The sequence below is a fragment of the Crocuta crocuta genome, unplaced genomic scaffold, assembly GCF_008692635.1.
Source record: "Crocuta crocuta isolate KB4526 unplaced genomic scaffold, BGI_CrCroc_1.0 scaffold382, whole genome shotgun sequence".
NCBI lineage: Eukaryota > Metazoa > Chordata > Mammalia > Carnivora > Hyaenidae > Crocuta > Crocuta crocuta.
This window is the reverse complement of record NW_027531873.1, coordinates 1664459-1678076: the sequence shown is the minus strand read 5'-3', so window position 1 is coordinate 1678076 and position 13618 is coordinate 1664459. Positions and strand designations below refer to the sequence as shown.

General features: G+C 47.4%; 1 protein-coding gene across 3 annotated transcripts in view; it reads left to right on the top strand.

The window, feature by feature from the left end:
- The window catches only part of TCP11L1 (t-complex 11 like 1), a 31338-nt gene extending 18056 nt beyond the window's left edge, over nt 1–13282 (top strand). For all 3 annotated transcript variants that reach the window (XM_077772803.1, XM_077772804.1, XM_077772805.1), the window contains 5 exons: nt 1170–1306; nt 3907–4103; nt 7793–7974; nt 9674–9846; nt 12914–13282. In XM_077772803.1, the coding sequence (XP_077628929.1) occupies nt 1170–1306; nt 3907–4103; nt 7793–7974; nt 9674–9846; nt 12914–13116 (892 nt within the window). In that variant the 3' untranslated portion in view covers nt 13117–13282. The remainder of the gene's footprint in view (nt 1–1169; nt 1307–3906; nt 4104–7792; nt 7975–9673; nt 9847–12913) is intronic.
- The last annotated feature ends 336 nt before the right edge of the window (nt 13283–13618 follow it).

The window sequence follows — 13618 nt, the reverse complement described above, 5'->3', positions numbered from 1 at the left end:
GGGCCGGGGTGGATAGCTTGCAGCAAACTCAACCCAAATGCAAATTCCTGCTGGGAAGAGAAGGGAGCAGGGAGCCTGGCAAGTGGGAGTCCATACGCTGTGGAAAGGAGACCACTGATTGTGGCCGTGAAGGATGTGGGTCCACATTGTCAGATCCTTTGATTTTTTTTTTTCAGGAGAGGCTGGAAATGGAGGTTTTAAAAAAACTGTGTGAGCACAACGTGTTTGTGGGTTACTCTATGTGTATGTGGCCTCCAGATGGCAGTTTCCAGCAGTCTCGTCTGCAGCAGGTGGATTTGGGGAACTGCTAGGAGTGCTCGGACGAAAGGCAGTATGTCCCCCAAGAAGTGGGCTGTCTTATGTGTTTGGGAGGTAGACAGGATATCAGGGAAGGGACCCTGAATTGTTCCTTTCCACACATAATCAACTCACCCACACATAAGGTAATTGTGTCATACAGTTTAGTCAGTCCCGGAGGATGTCAGGAGACTTGGGACATTCGACCCTGTTCCTCCTTGCATGTAGGGCAACAGCCAAGCCCATACCTTGGGTTCCCAACCACCTTTCCGCAGGTAGTTCTCTGCCTCTGGAGAGAGTAGCTATGGTTTGTGACCTGCAAGATCTAAGACGTCCTTAGCATCGGGTCAGATCTGCCCACTGGATACATTCAGAGGGTGAACTTGCAGTTCCGCTACCAAAACTAGAACAGAAAACATGCCCTGAAACTAAAAGCCTGGGGCAAGAGGAGAGGAGAAAGGAGAGAGTTCTTGTTCATTCTTTCCTAGGAAAGTGAATTAATGTGTGTGTGAGAGCTCAGACCTGGGTGGTCAGCTCTCTGCCCTTGACCTTGGGTCCTGGCTTGTCCTCATCTGTGGTTACCAGGAGGGCTGACCCAACACCAAGGAATGGGTCCCCAGGCAGTGGGGGAGCTGTGTTTGCTTGAGGGCAGGGGGTGTATTAGAGGGACAGAGGCAGCTTAAAACTCAGCAGTCTTTTCAATCCATTATTTAGATTTTTATGTTTCCTTAATCTACATTATCATGATTTTTTGAATTTGCTGCCCTTTCTGAAATGAAAAGCCTCTCTCAAATCAGCTCCCCTCTTTCCTCTAAAACAGTACTTGCTTTACAAGTGCCTTGTTCTAAATTTTCTTCTCCCTTTTCTCTCAGGGCAATTTTTTCGGTGTTGGACCTAATGAAAGTGGACATGGCAAACTTTGCTGTCGCTAGCATTAGGCCACATCTCATGCAGCAGTCAGTTGACTACGAAAGGAAGAAGTTTCAGCAGCTTTTGGAGAAACAGCCAAGTACGTCTAATGCTTTGTGTGCCCTTTTGTTGTCTGTTTTTTCCATTCCAGTTCTGTAGCTTTTTGCACAATGATACTGTTTTCAAGACAAAACTAAAATTTAGTATGAGACCATTCTAATTTGAAGACTAAAAATTGGACCTGGAAAGAAAATTTAATTGGCAAGCAAGAGAAATAGAAGTAGGATAAAAAAATGAAGTCCTAAATTAAATGAGTTTGTTTTTTTTAAATCTTTTTCTTTTTTTAACATTTATTCATTTTTGAGAGACAGAGACAGAGCATGAGTCAGGGAGGGGCAGAGAGAGAGAGAGGGAGACCAAGAATCTGAAGCAGGCTCTAGGCTCTGAGCTATCAGCACAGAGCCTGGTGCGGGGCTCAAGGTTCAAACTCACGAACCTTGATATCATGACCTGAGCCAAAGCTGGATGCTTAACTGACTGAGCCACCCAGATGCCCCAAAATGAGTTTTTAATGAAAACATCAGTTTGAGGTAAATTGTATGCTTGGGTATGATTTTTAAAACATGACATACTTCTTGTGATTATTTAATTCACTTTCTTCTCCTTCTAAGGTACATGAAGACATTTTACTTTGCCTCTGTTCTATGTGCAGAAAATCGTTCTTGTTTCATACCCACAAAAAGCCTCTCAGATGACTACAGGAAAACAGAGCACTATAGAACCCAAAACTGTGTTGCCTTTCAAGGGTGCTTTTTTTGGTTTCTGCATTGGCAGCTGATATTCCAATTAAATTACAGTCTTTGGATCCTATTTATTCATGTATTTTTAATTTTTTTTTTAATGTTTTATTTATTTCTAAGAGAGAGAGAGAGACAGCGTGAGCAGGGGAGGGTCAGAGAGAGAGGGAGTCACAGACTGAAACAGGCTCCAGGCTCTGAGCTAGCCATCAGCACAGAGCCCGATGTAGGGCTCGAAACCACGAACCGCAAGATCATGACCTGAGCTGAAGTCAGACACTAACCGACTGAGCCACCCAGGTGCCCCAATTCATGTATTTTTTAAGTTTGTGTATTTTGAGAGAGCACAGGGAAAGGGACAGAGAGAGAGGAAGAGAGAGAATCCCAAGCAGGCGTTGCATTGTCAGAACAGAACTCGAAGCAGGGCTCAATCTCAACAAGCCATGAGATCATGACCCGAGTCGACATCAGTAGTCAGATGCTTAACCACCTGAGCCACCCAGGCACCCCAGAATCCAATTTATTATGTGTTCTATTTAGCCTCTAACTTTGGTGGTCCCCAGGTGAAAATGGAGGCCTCTGGATAGACGTGTTGCCTGACCAGAATAGTTAATGCAGTGCCCAGAGCAGGTGTTCATCCTGCTGCGAGCAGAGAAGGCTGAGATGGTTCAGGAGGTGTCGGGAAAGAGCAGAGTAGAAGCAGTACCAGAAGAAGATTGGCTGATGTTTACTACATACTAGGCATGTGCCGAAGGTGCGCGTGCATTATCAAATATACCCCTCACGCAGTAAGCCTAGGAGCGAAGTACTATTTTTTAACCCCATTTTGCAGTTGTGGAGACCAATTTTGAGAGCTTTTCGACCAGAATTGATTGACCACACGGTTCACTTTCTCAACCAGTGTCGTCCTGCCCCTCAGGAGGCATCAGGGGTGTAGGCTGAAGAGCCTCAGCGTGAGAGTCTGTGGCCGGCAGCCGGGGCCCAATGGGGCACCCACTGCCACAGTCCCTGAGCCAGTCCGTCTACTCTTTCCTCCTCACGTGTGCAAGCCTGTGGGCTACAGAGCATGCCGTCTGCAGAAGGCTAAAGGGACAGTACAGCGGGCCACAGAGATCGTGCCACCTCCATTACGACAGAGCCAGGTGCGTCCTGCAGCAGCGAAGAGTGGTCCCCTGTCATGTCCTGGGCCACCCCCTTGGTTCGAAGGTGGCCTCCAGTGGCAGAGTGGCACACGTCCTAGGACCTGTCAGAGAGACTGGATGAAACCCTCATCTTTCTCTTGTGTCCCTCAGAATCTTCGGCGCATTACTCAGCTTAGAAAAGGAGGGAGCACGTGAGAGCAGATGAATAACCCTCGAGGTTCCCCGACAGAACTCCAGACACTACGCAGCACGCGTCCCGCTCGTGGCAGAGCTCCCCTCTGGCGAGGCTGGAAGCAAACCAGATTGATAGGAGACTAAGATCTAGACAAGGAAAAGGCCTCCTCTTCAGCACGGAGAAGACTTTACACTGGGAAGCTCTCCCCAGTGCCTCCCATCTGTCTCTGGGCTAGAAGTTTTGCATCTCACTGAGCTGGAGTCATCAGAGCTTCCCGCCTTGCTCCCGCAGCGGCGGGGGTGGGAGAGAAGGGAGTGGTTTGTTCGAGTGGTTTGTTCGTGCTCTGTGTTTACTGTCTTGTTTAATCCTCCCAACTGCCTGTCAGGTGGTAGTGTACATTTCTTTGTGTTAGGAATCTGATAATCCTCAGCTAGTAATCGGCAGTGCCGTGATTTGAACCGAGTTTTATTTGATTCCGAAGTCCATACTCTGTATACACCACACCTTCGGGATGATCTTCCTTGAAGTCATTCCGAGAAGCCTTCCTCCTGAGTGTCATAGTAATGTTCGCAGCCTTGTCTTTCAGATTCCCTGGACTTTGTCACCCAGTGGCTGGAAGAAGCCACAGAGGACCTCATGAATCAGAAGTATAAAAATGCCCTGCCAGCTGAGGGAGGGGCCGCTGGCTCTGGAGAGGATCCCATGCCAAATGCCGTGGCTGTCCAGAATTATGCATACCTGAAGCTTCTGAAATGGGACCACCTCCAGAGACCTTTCCCGGAAGTAGGTGCTCCAGAGCAGTCTAATTGTTCATTTCTTTTTGTGCTGCTGAACTTTTAAAAAATTAGAGTTTTGTTGTGATTTAAGTCTCTTCCCAGAAAATTACCCCTTTTACATCGAACAATTCAGCAGTTTTTAGTATATTTACAGTTATATGACCATTACCATGATTTAATTTCAAAACTTTTCAGCACCCCAGAAAGAAACGATGTGCCCATTAGCAGTCACTACCCTTTCCCCACTCCCCCACCCCCTGGCAACCACTAATCTACTCTGACTCCATGGAATTGCCTGTTCTGGATGTTTTGGATATATAAAGGGAATCCTACAATATTGGCCTTTTGTGTCTGGCTTCTTTAAGCATAATGTTCATGTATATTGTAGCATGTATCAGTACTTCATTTCTTTAAAGTTGTATTTTTTTTTACTGTAAAATATACATAACACAAAATTTACCATCTTTTTTTTTTTTTTTTAAAGTTAGCTCTCAAGCCCATGTGGGGCTGAAACTCACAACCCCGAGATCAAGAATCACAGGCTCCCCCGACTGAGGTGGCCAGGCACCCCCAAATTTACCATCTTTTTAAAAATTTTTTTAATGTTTTATTTATTTCTGAGAGAGAGAGACAGCATGAGCAGGGGAGAGTCAGAAAGAGAGGGAGACACAGAATCTGAAGCAGGCTCCAGGCTCTGAGCTAGCTGTCAGCACAGAGCCTGACGCGGGGCTTGAACCCACGAATCGTGAGATCATGACCTGAGCCGAAGTCGGACGCTTTACCGACTGAGCAACGCAGGCGCCCCAACCAAATTTACCATCTTTTAAGTGTACGGTTCAGTGGCATTCACACATTCACATGGCTGTGTGCCATCTCCACCATCCTTCTCCAGAACTTTTCCATCTTCCCAAAACTGAAAGTGTTTACTTAATGCCTTTATTTTTTTTTTAATTTTTTTATACAGTTTATTTATTTTTGAGACAGAGACAGAGCATGAGTGGGGGAGGGGCAGAGAGAGAAGGAGACACAGAATCTGAAACAGGTCCCAGGCTCTGAGCTAGCTGTCAGCACAGAGCCCAGTGTGGGGCTCGAACCCACGAACCATGAGATCATGACCTGAGCTGAAGTCTGACGCTTAACCGACTGAGCCACCCAGGCGCCCCCTTAATGCCTTTAAACATACCTCATTCCTCCCTCCCCTGAGTCCCTGACAGTCACCATTCGACTGTGTCTCTGAATGTGGATGGAATTCTACAGTACTTGTGCCTTTGTGGCTGGCTTATTTCACTTGGCATAATGTCTTCCAGGCTCCTCCATGTTGTGCTGCGTGTCATCATTTTCTTTCTAAGGCTGGGTGATCTTCCAGGGTGTGGCTGTACCTCATTTTGTTGATTCATTCATCAGTTGATAGACATTCGGGTTGTTTCTACTTTTTGGCTATTGTGAATTGTGCTGCTCTGAACATTCGTGTACAGGTTTTTCTGGGGGCACGTGTTTCAGTTCTTTGGGTAAATACCGAGGATGAGAATTGCTAGGTCACACGGTGACTCTGAGTTTAACACCTAAAGGAACTGCAGGGCTGTTTCCCGCCCCCCAGCAGCGTAAGGGGCTTCCAGTTTGTGTGCTGAGCTACTGTCTTGTTCTTATACAACCTGATTCAAACAGTAACATGCTGCTTTTCAGTTTTATCTAAAAAATTCTTCTTCCCATTCCACGTGGAGCAATATTTTTTTTTTTTTTTTTTTTTTGGTTTTCACAGTAAGTACTTGTAACTGCGGTAGTCCTTTAAGAAGATGACGAAAAGGGATTTCCCCCGCTTTATCTGTAGACTGCTGGTTTGCTGTGTTGACTGCCTTCTCATTTTTGAGGGCACTCGGGCCTTTTATCTCCAGCCTCAGAACTGCTACTTCTCTAAATCTTTCTCATTTAAGTTCCTTATTTTTTCAAGATGATGGAAGCCCAAGGTTTCACCTCTTGCCTCTGAGTTCCCTGTTTTGTACCAAAAGAGGCTGTAAAGAGGGTGTTGAATTGAAGGGATAGAGGGAGGCTCCTTTCCAAATAGTGGCATGTTCTCTCCTGGGGGAGTGTTCACAGCCTGACATTTCATTTAAAAAACAGCTGTGGGGAAGATGGTGTTTTCATTGGACTCCGATGTCTACCCCCAGAATCAATCCTTGGAAATCTCTTGTATCCTACACCCAAGTCCTGGCCCAAAGCAGGGATGCTGCTGCGTAACAAAAAGAAATGAAGGCAGGGGCTAAGTCTGTTGAAGCATCTCTGTTTAACAATAGGGGATCTTGAATCTTCAAAGGTTGTCTTTACTTCTTCAGAAGCATTCTAGGTTAAGACCCTAAATTGTTAATGTTTTGATTTGGTGTGTCAGTCTCTTATAGCAAGACGGCCCTTAACATTTATTTGGTTAACCTGTAAAAACTCAGATCAGATGCCTTATCTCAGGGTTCCTTGCTGGCCCAGTCAGTAGAGCATCTCTCAAGAGTCTCAGTAGAGACTTTCAATCTCAGAGTCATGAGTTCAAGCCCCACGTTGGGCATGGAGCCTACTCACAAAACAAACAAACAAACAAAAAAACCAAAAAAAACCAGTCTTTCTAATGCTCTTTCTCTTATCCCCCACAGGGGACATTGGCCTCGTAGGACCCAGAGGTGTGTAACATGGAGGAGGCAGTCATGGAAATTCACTCACTGACTTCTTTCTGGGTGGCTTTAGGTTGTTATCAGCCATTCCTCCTTTTTCCACTTACCATTTCTTTTTCATTTCCTTTATTCATGTACTGATTCTTGAGGGCCTCCTTTGTGCTGGATACTGAGGGGAAACCAAGGCAAATAATGTAGGCTCTCCCTTCAAGCAACTTCTCCCCTCCTCCCCTCCAGTGCTCTGCAAGGGTGACTGGCTGCCTGGTTTGCCCAGGACTTGGGGACAGGACTTGGGAGTTCCAGTTTTAAAGCCAGGACATCCCTGGACAAACTGGGACGAGTTGGTCATTCTAGCTCAGTGCCTCATTACTCTTTCCTGTCGAAGGGTAAACGCCTATTTATTCAGTGTTGGCCCTGCCACTTCTCTTTATATCTGTGGTTATCTTCAGTCACTGAAACAGCCCTGTGAAGCCGGAATCCCCGTTTTGTTGTTGCTCTTTTTAATGTTTCTTTATTTAGTGTGTGTGTGTGTGTGTGTGTGTGTGTGTGTGTGTGTGTGAGAGAGAGAGAGAGAGAGGGAGAGAGAGAATATGCGGGGTAGGGGCAGAGAGAGAGGAGAGACAGAGGATCAATCCCAGGCAGGCCCCCTGCTGTCAGCACAGAGCCCCCACCCCAGGGCTCACACCCAGGCGCCATGAGATCATGATCTGTGCAGAAATCAAGAGTTAGATGCTCAACCTCAGCCACCCAGGTGCCCCAGGAACCCCCGGTTTGCATAGGGCTCAAAGAGTAGAAGAAATTCGCATGAGGTTATGCTATGAAATGTCAGTTGACCTCGGGTTCTTAATGAGCTTGCTCTACTTCAGCCTTTCTAAGGACAAAGGGGCTCTGAGATGGAAGGATTGTTCACTCAGCCCCCCCTTAAAGGTCCGAAAGGACTAGGATATCCCAAGGGAATCTGTGGAGGCCCGTGGCCCCACCGCCCTCTGCTGGCCAGCCTGAATCTCCAGCTCAGGGACGATTTCTCTTGTATTCACTCCAGACAGTTTTGATGGACCAGGCTCGCTTCCAGGAGCTCCAGCTCCAGCTTGAGCAACTGACCATCCTGGGAGCCGTGCTGCTGGTCACGTTCAGCATGGCAGCCCCGGGAATCTCCAGCCACGCCGACTTTGCTGAGAAACTCAAGACGATTGTGAAGATTCTGCTGACAGACACGCACCTGCCGTAAGTGGCTGCCGGCTGTGGGGCGGCCCCTGTGGGCCGGGCGGGGGGCAGCAGGTGACAGAGCAGTCTGGAACGGGGTCTTCTGGCTGGTGAGGGGCAGAATTGGGACTGCTGTCTCACAAGTGACAGGAAACTTTACACCCTGGTTTTTCACTGCAGCAGAATTTATTCAGGTTCCTACGAACAACGTTAGAGTTCACTGTAGGGTTCGCAGGCCTCCAGGAGAGCGGCTTTCAGATGTTTAGGACCAGGACACTTAGTACAAGATTGGTTTTCCATTGTGACCCAGCACACTCGTTAGGCACACATAGCTGAAATAAAAACTTCACAGAGTGAAACTTCTCCTAACTATGCTTAGAAAAAAAGTCTTAAGACATTAAAAAAAAAAAAAAATGCTGGTTGCTTCCCAGTGAATTGCTTTCACAACCTGCTCACAGTTTGGGCAACGCAGCCCTAGCGGAAGATCCTGTAAGAAGCAGGTGGTGTTTCCCCAGAGTCATCAGGCTGTGAGTACAAGTCTTTGGCCCATGGCACGTTCCTTGTGGCCGTTTTGCGCTGCATGTAAATGGATTGTTTCCTTACCCACACGAACCCTCGCCTGTGTGGGGGCAGCTGCTGTATCTGCTCCTGCAGTGACGTCCGATCGGGTGATGTGTGTGGTTCACGGCATGTGGAGTGATGGTTTTAAGTAAGCACGGTGTCTGACAGGGTCAGTTCAGAGGATTCTGCAAGGGGAATGTCACCAGACATTCTCATCCCTACAAAACGGAGTTTTCCTGCCAAGAATGCACCAAGCCTGCACGTGTTCAGTATGGTGAGGGGTGTGTGCTCATGTTGTGACTGGAGCTCCTTGACTTGGGCCCGGCGGGGGCTTGCTGAGCAGAGACCCCTGCACAGGGGTGGCCCTGGGCTGTCCCTGAGTTCCCCCACAGCAGACCTGCTCTGTCTGCTGCCTAAAGCCGCTGATGAGGGGCCCTGGCTGGCACTTCCTTAGCAGTCCAGCCTCGCACTGCTGTGCCCGCCCTGGCGCTCGAGGCCTGGCACACAGCTGGTTCCGGCAGCGAGTCCCAGGCTGTGTACATTTGCTCCGCTATTTCATTTGCCCAGAACAAAGGCAAGTGCCCTTCTTACAGAAAACCGGCCAGCAGGAGGGCTCCCCACAGATATTCTAGGAGAGCCCAAGGGCCCTCGGAAATCAAGGTGCTCATTTTCTTAACTTTTGGAATTCTGTTTTCTTTACTCTTTTAAAATAGTTAATACACTCTCGTGTTTCAAAAATCAAAAGGGATAGAAAGATATCCAATGAAAAGTTTCTCTCCCACTCCTCTCACAGCTACCTAATTTCTGGGTTCTTGTGTTTTGTTCCAGTGGTATTCAAGATCTTCTTAAGCCAAATCCAGCCTTATTTCACCACATAGATGCTAGTGAGAAGTTGGTTAGCCCTGGTATAGTCCGAGCCCTCCCGTTCCCAGTGTTCTTTCTAGCAGAGAGAGAGAGAGAAAGTCCCCTGAGTCAGATGTACACAGCCTGAAAGGTTAGGGGCAGGGGAGAGAGTCACAGATTTCCTCTTTGAACACAGTCCATGCACTGGTGATTGTGAGTCTTATCAGGACTTGGGCTCTTACTGGGCTTGAGTTGGGTAGACGTGTGCTTTGTTTATGGGCCCTCTCTGCCTCCTCTTTTCCCTTCTCTGCTCAAGCTCCTTCCATCTGAAGGATGCCCTGACTGCCGTTGGGGAGAAAGTCTGCCTGGAAGTGAGCAGCTGCCTTGTCCTGTGTGGGCTCACTCCCTTTACCACGGAAAAGGAGACCGTGCTCAAGGGCCAGATCCAGGCTGTGGCCAGTCCCGATGACCCCATCCGCAGGATCATTGGTATGTTTGGGTACAGATGGGCAGCAGGGATGTGCCCTTGGAGGGCTGGCACACAGGCCCCTCTGAAGAAGTCTAGAAGGGTCTGATAGGTTATGAGTGCCAGTGAGTGAGGGGAAAGTGATTAACCACCACCATGCAGTTAGGGCAACCTAGACGTCTGGACAAGTGACCAGGCAGCTGTCACTGTTCTGAGGGCTCTGACTTTGGAATCACAGGCTTTGTTCAAAACCCTGCTCCAGAACTATGAGGCAATAGAAAATATATGGGTCGGTCTCTGCCTCCATTCCTGGCACAAAACCCCTAAGGCTCTTGTAATTTCCCAAGTGATAAGAGCACTAGAAGCATCTTTTGTTCTAATATTGGTCTTTGACCTGGATCCTGACACAGAGCTCTTAAATCCTTTGGAATTTCCTGGGTGATAGGAGTGTCTTTTGTTCTAGTGAGGCGAGTCTGGGTGGCTCCTGGATGGGGGCTGGTCACCAGAAGGACCAAGCCAAGATTACAAGCTTAGAATTTTGAGCTCCACTCCCTCATTCTTCAAGAGAGGGGAGAGGGGCTGGAAATGCCTCCACAAATACCCCAGAAGTTCAGGTTTTGGGGAGCTTCTGGGTTAGGGAATGTAGCCAAGTAATGGGAGGGTGATGTACCCCAACTCCACAGAAGCTCCTGCCCCCCGGACTCTCCTAGACTTCAGCCTGTGTGTCTGTTATTCCAGTTTTCATCTGTATCCATATCCTTTATTCTATAATAAGCCAGTAAACATAAGTGTTTCCCTGAGTTCTGTAAGCCGTTCTAGCAAATAATGAAAATCCAAGGAAGAGGAGGTCATGGGAACGTCTAGTTTATAGCCAAATAAGACAGAATTTGTGGGTGTTCTGGGGATCTACTGCTTGTGGTTGGCATCTGAAGTGGGGGGTGGGTGGCCTCATGGGACTGAACCCTTGACCTGTGATACTCCCTCCAGATAGTGTCAGAGTTGAGTACACCCAGCTGGTGTACTCAGAGAATTGCTTGGTATGGGAACCCCCTGCCCTCACCTACATCTGGTGCTGGAGTCTTCAGGATATGGGGTGAGCATGAATGAGGGGGCACAGGTTTTCTTCACAAGCACCTGCTGTGCATCTTGAGTGGGTGACCGATGCTTGAGTCCCCTCATCTCAAACCGACAACCCTACACAGTTGCCAGGAGAGCTGCAGGACACAAGGCCCGTAAAGCCATTGTCACCGTGTCGGGCTTCACATCGGAAGTACTCATGAGAGAGGAGCTGTGATTAAAAATATTACTCCATGTGTTGGCTGTTCCTCTTCATCATCACAGCAGTCACACTGTGGAAAATTCTGGTTGATCAAGGAATATAGTGTTTGTCTAATTTTGGCGCACCTGGCTGGCTTAGTTGGTAGAGCATGTGACTCGATCTCGGGGTTGTTAAGTTTGAGCCCCATATTGGCTGTAGAAGATTACTCAAAAATGAAATTATAAAAAAAGTTATCGAATTTTAAAAATTCATATTTATCTTTAATTTTAAAATAATCCTTTAGCTTCTTTATGAAACTAGATATGTGTTCAACACATAAATAATATTAGCAGGCTTCAGGCAAAAGCTGAAGGATCCATGGTTATCAGATTCCAGGTTGGAGTAGAGCCTGAACCAGAGGCACGAGCCCGCTTCTAATACCATGACTTCTTTTTTATTCTTAAGTAATATTTTATGGAAAAAGTTACAAGGATTGATGGTTTTTTAAAAATCAAATGATTTCATCCCATCATGTATAGGGCATGATGTCATCTATGAGCCACTTGGGAGGAGTCTCTTGCAGAGATATAAGGATCATCAGGATTAATGTGACTGCCCTTGGTAGAGATGCAGGAAAGTGCAGTAAATAGACCGCTGGCTAATAAGCTACTCTGTTCCCTGCCATCTTGGCTGTTTAGTAACAGCCAGTTACAGACCTGAGGATAAAAACCAGCCTTGGGGTAGGAATGATATGAGGATCTCTGGGTCTCGGTGAGGCTTCTAGCTCTGAGAACCTTAGGAAAGCAAACTGACTTTGGAGCAGGGATGATGGGACCCATCTGGTCAGCAGTTGCTCAGTCAGTGTGTACTGGGGTCCCGAGGTCATTTGCACCTGAGAGGGTCCCGCAGAGCAGGGGGTGGGCGTGCAGTTTGAAAGAACCCATTTAGTATAGATGCCCCTATTGCTTTTGTAATACAATCAGCAGGAGGTGTGGCTTGCATATTCTTTTGGTTGATGAGGACAGTGCAAAAGCTTCATAGAAATGGGCTACAAAAATATCAGCCCAAATAATTCCTCAGAGTAGTCCAAGTTTGCAAATGCCCACAACTCCATGGCCTTCCACTGTAGGCATTATTTTTTTAGAGTTTTTATTTATTGAGAAATAGAGGAAGAGATCGCAGGGGAGAAGAAGAGAAAGAGGGAGAGAGAGAATCCCAAGCAGGCTCCGTGCTGTTAGTGTGGAGCCTGACTCGGGGCTTGAAACTACAAACTGTGAGATCGTGATCTGAGCTGAAAAAGTTGGACGCTCTATTCACTGAGCCACCTGGGAGCTCCTCTTGTTTTGGTTTTGAACTTGTAATCCCTGCTATAGTCCTCTCCCACCCCATTTTTTATGGGATCTTCAATAATGGCTCACGGTGTTCTCAGTGACACTATCTTGCTCCTCAGAGAGCAAAACCTGTCAACACTCTAGTCTCCCTTTGTTCATTGGTGGATTTATTCTTCCTTTCCAAATGTATTTGGAGCTGTGAGCTTTTACTGGGGGCCAGGACTCACGCCAGGCCCTGTGCTGGGTGCTGGAGGGTTTGAGGGAGGGGATGAGGAACAAGAAGAGCGTGCTTCTTCCCTCTTGGAACTATCTAGTGTGGGAAAGGAAGTGTTACAAATGGGGTGAGTGTTCAGAAAGGCAAAGTACTGTGGGTTCTTGGACTAGAGGTGGGCAGGGAGGACTTTCCTGAAAAAGGGATGTTTATGATAAAAACCGAAGCCTAATTAGAAGTTTGTAAAGTCCTGAACAAAAAACAACGGACTGCTTTCTTTTCTATCACAGATTCCCGAATCCTGATCTTCTTAGAAAGCTACCTTGCCTCAGGCCATCAGAAGCCCTTGCCAACGGTCCCTGGGGGATTGGGTCCGATTCAGAAAGAGCTGGAGGAAGTTGCTGTTAAATTTGTCCGCCTGGTCAACTATAACAAGATGGTCTTCAGTCCCTACTATGATGCCATCCTCAGTAAGACCCTTGTCAGACCCTAACACGTGCGCGTGCTACAGCAGCAGTATTAGCCTCTTGACACAGAATACCTGTTCTCAACTATAATGTTGCTTTGGAAAATGCCTATTTAGTACATTTCTGTGTAACACCACTGATTCCAAAAGGAAGAGTATTGTGTATCGCTGTTGAAAAACGCACTGAATTCAATTCTGTTTTGCAGGTTTGTATTTATGAGTGCAAGTTTACAAATCAAGAAGCTTCTTGTTATCTTGAGTCTCCTAGGTAGCACTTGGCTTTTACAGGGTGAACTGCCATGTGTCCACCCTTACTGTGTCCTGATTGTAGCTGCCTTGTCTCTCCCAGGAGGCGGGGGCCTCTCTTCTACCATCTGGGTAGTTTTTCTTTCAGACCCCCAAGAGGATCTGCCGGCCACCCAAGAATGAGAAACCGAGCCGTGACTGTGTTGAGACTCTCCCCCTTCTCTGGCACAGACCCCCACTCCTCCCCCAGCTATTTTGTGTTCGAAGGGCTATAGATAGTCTT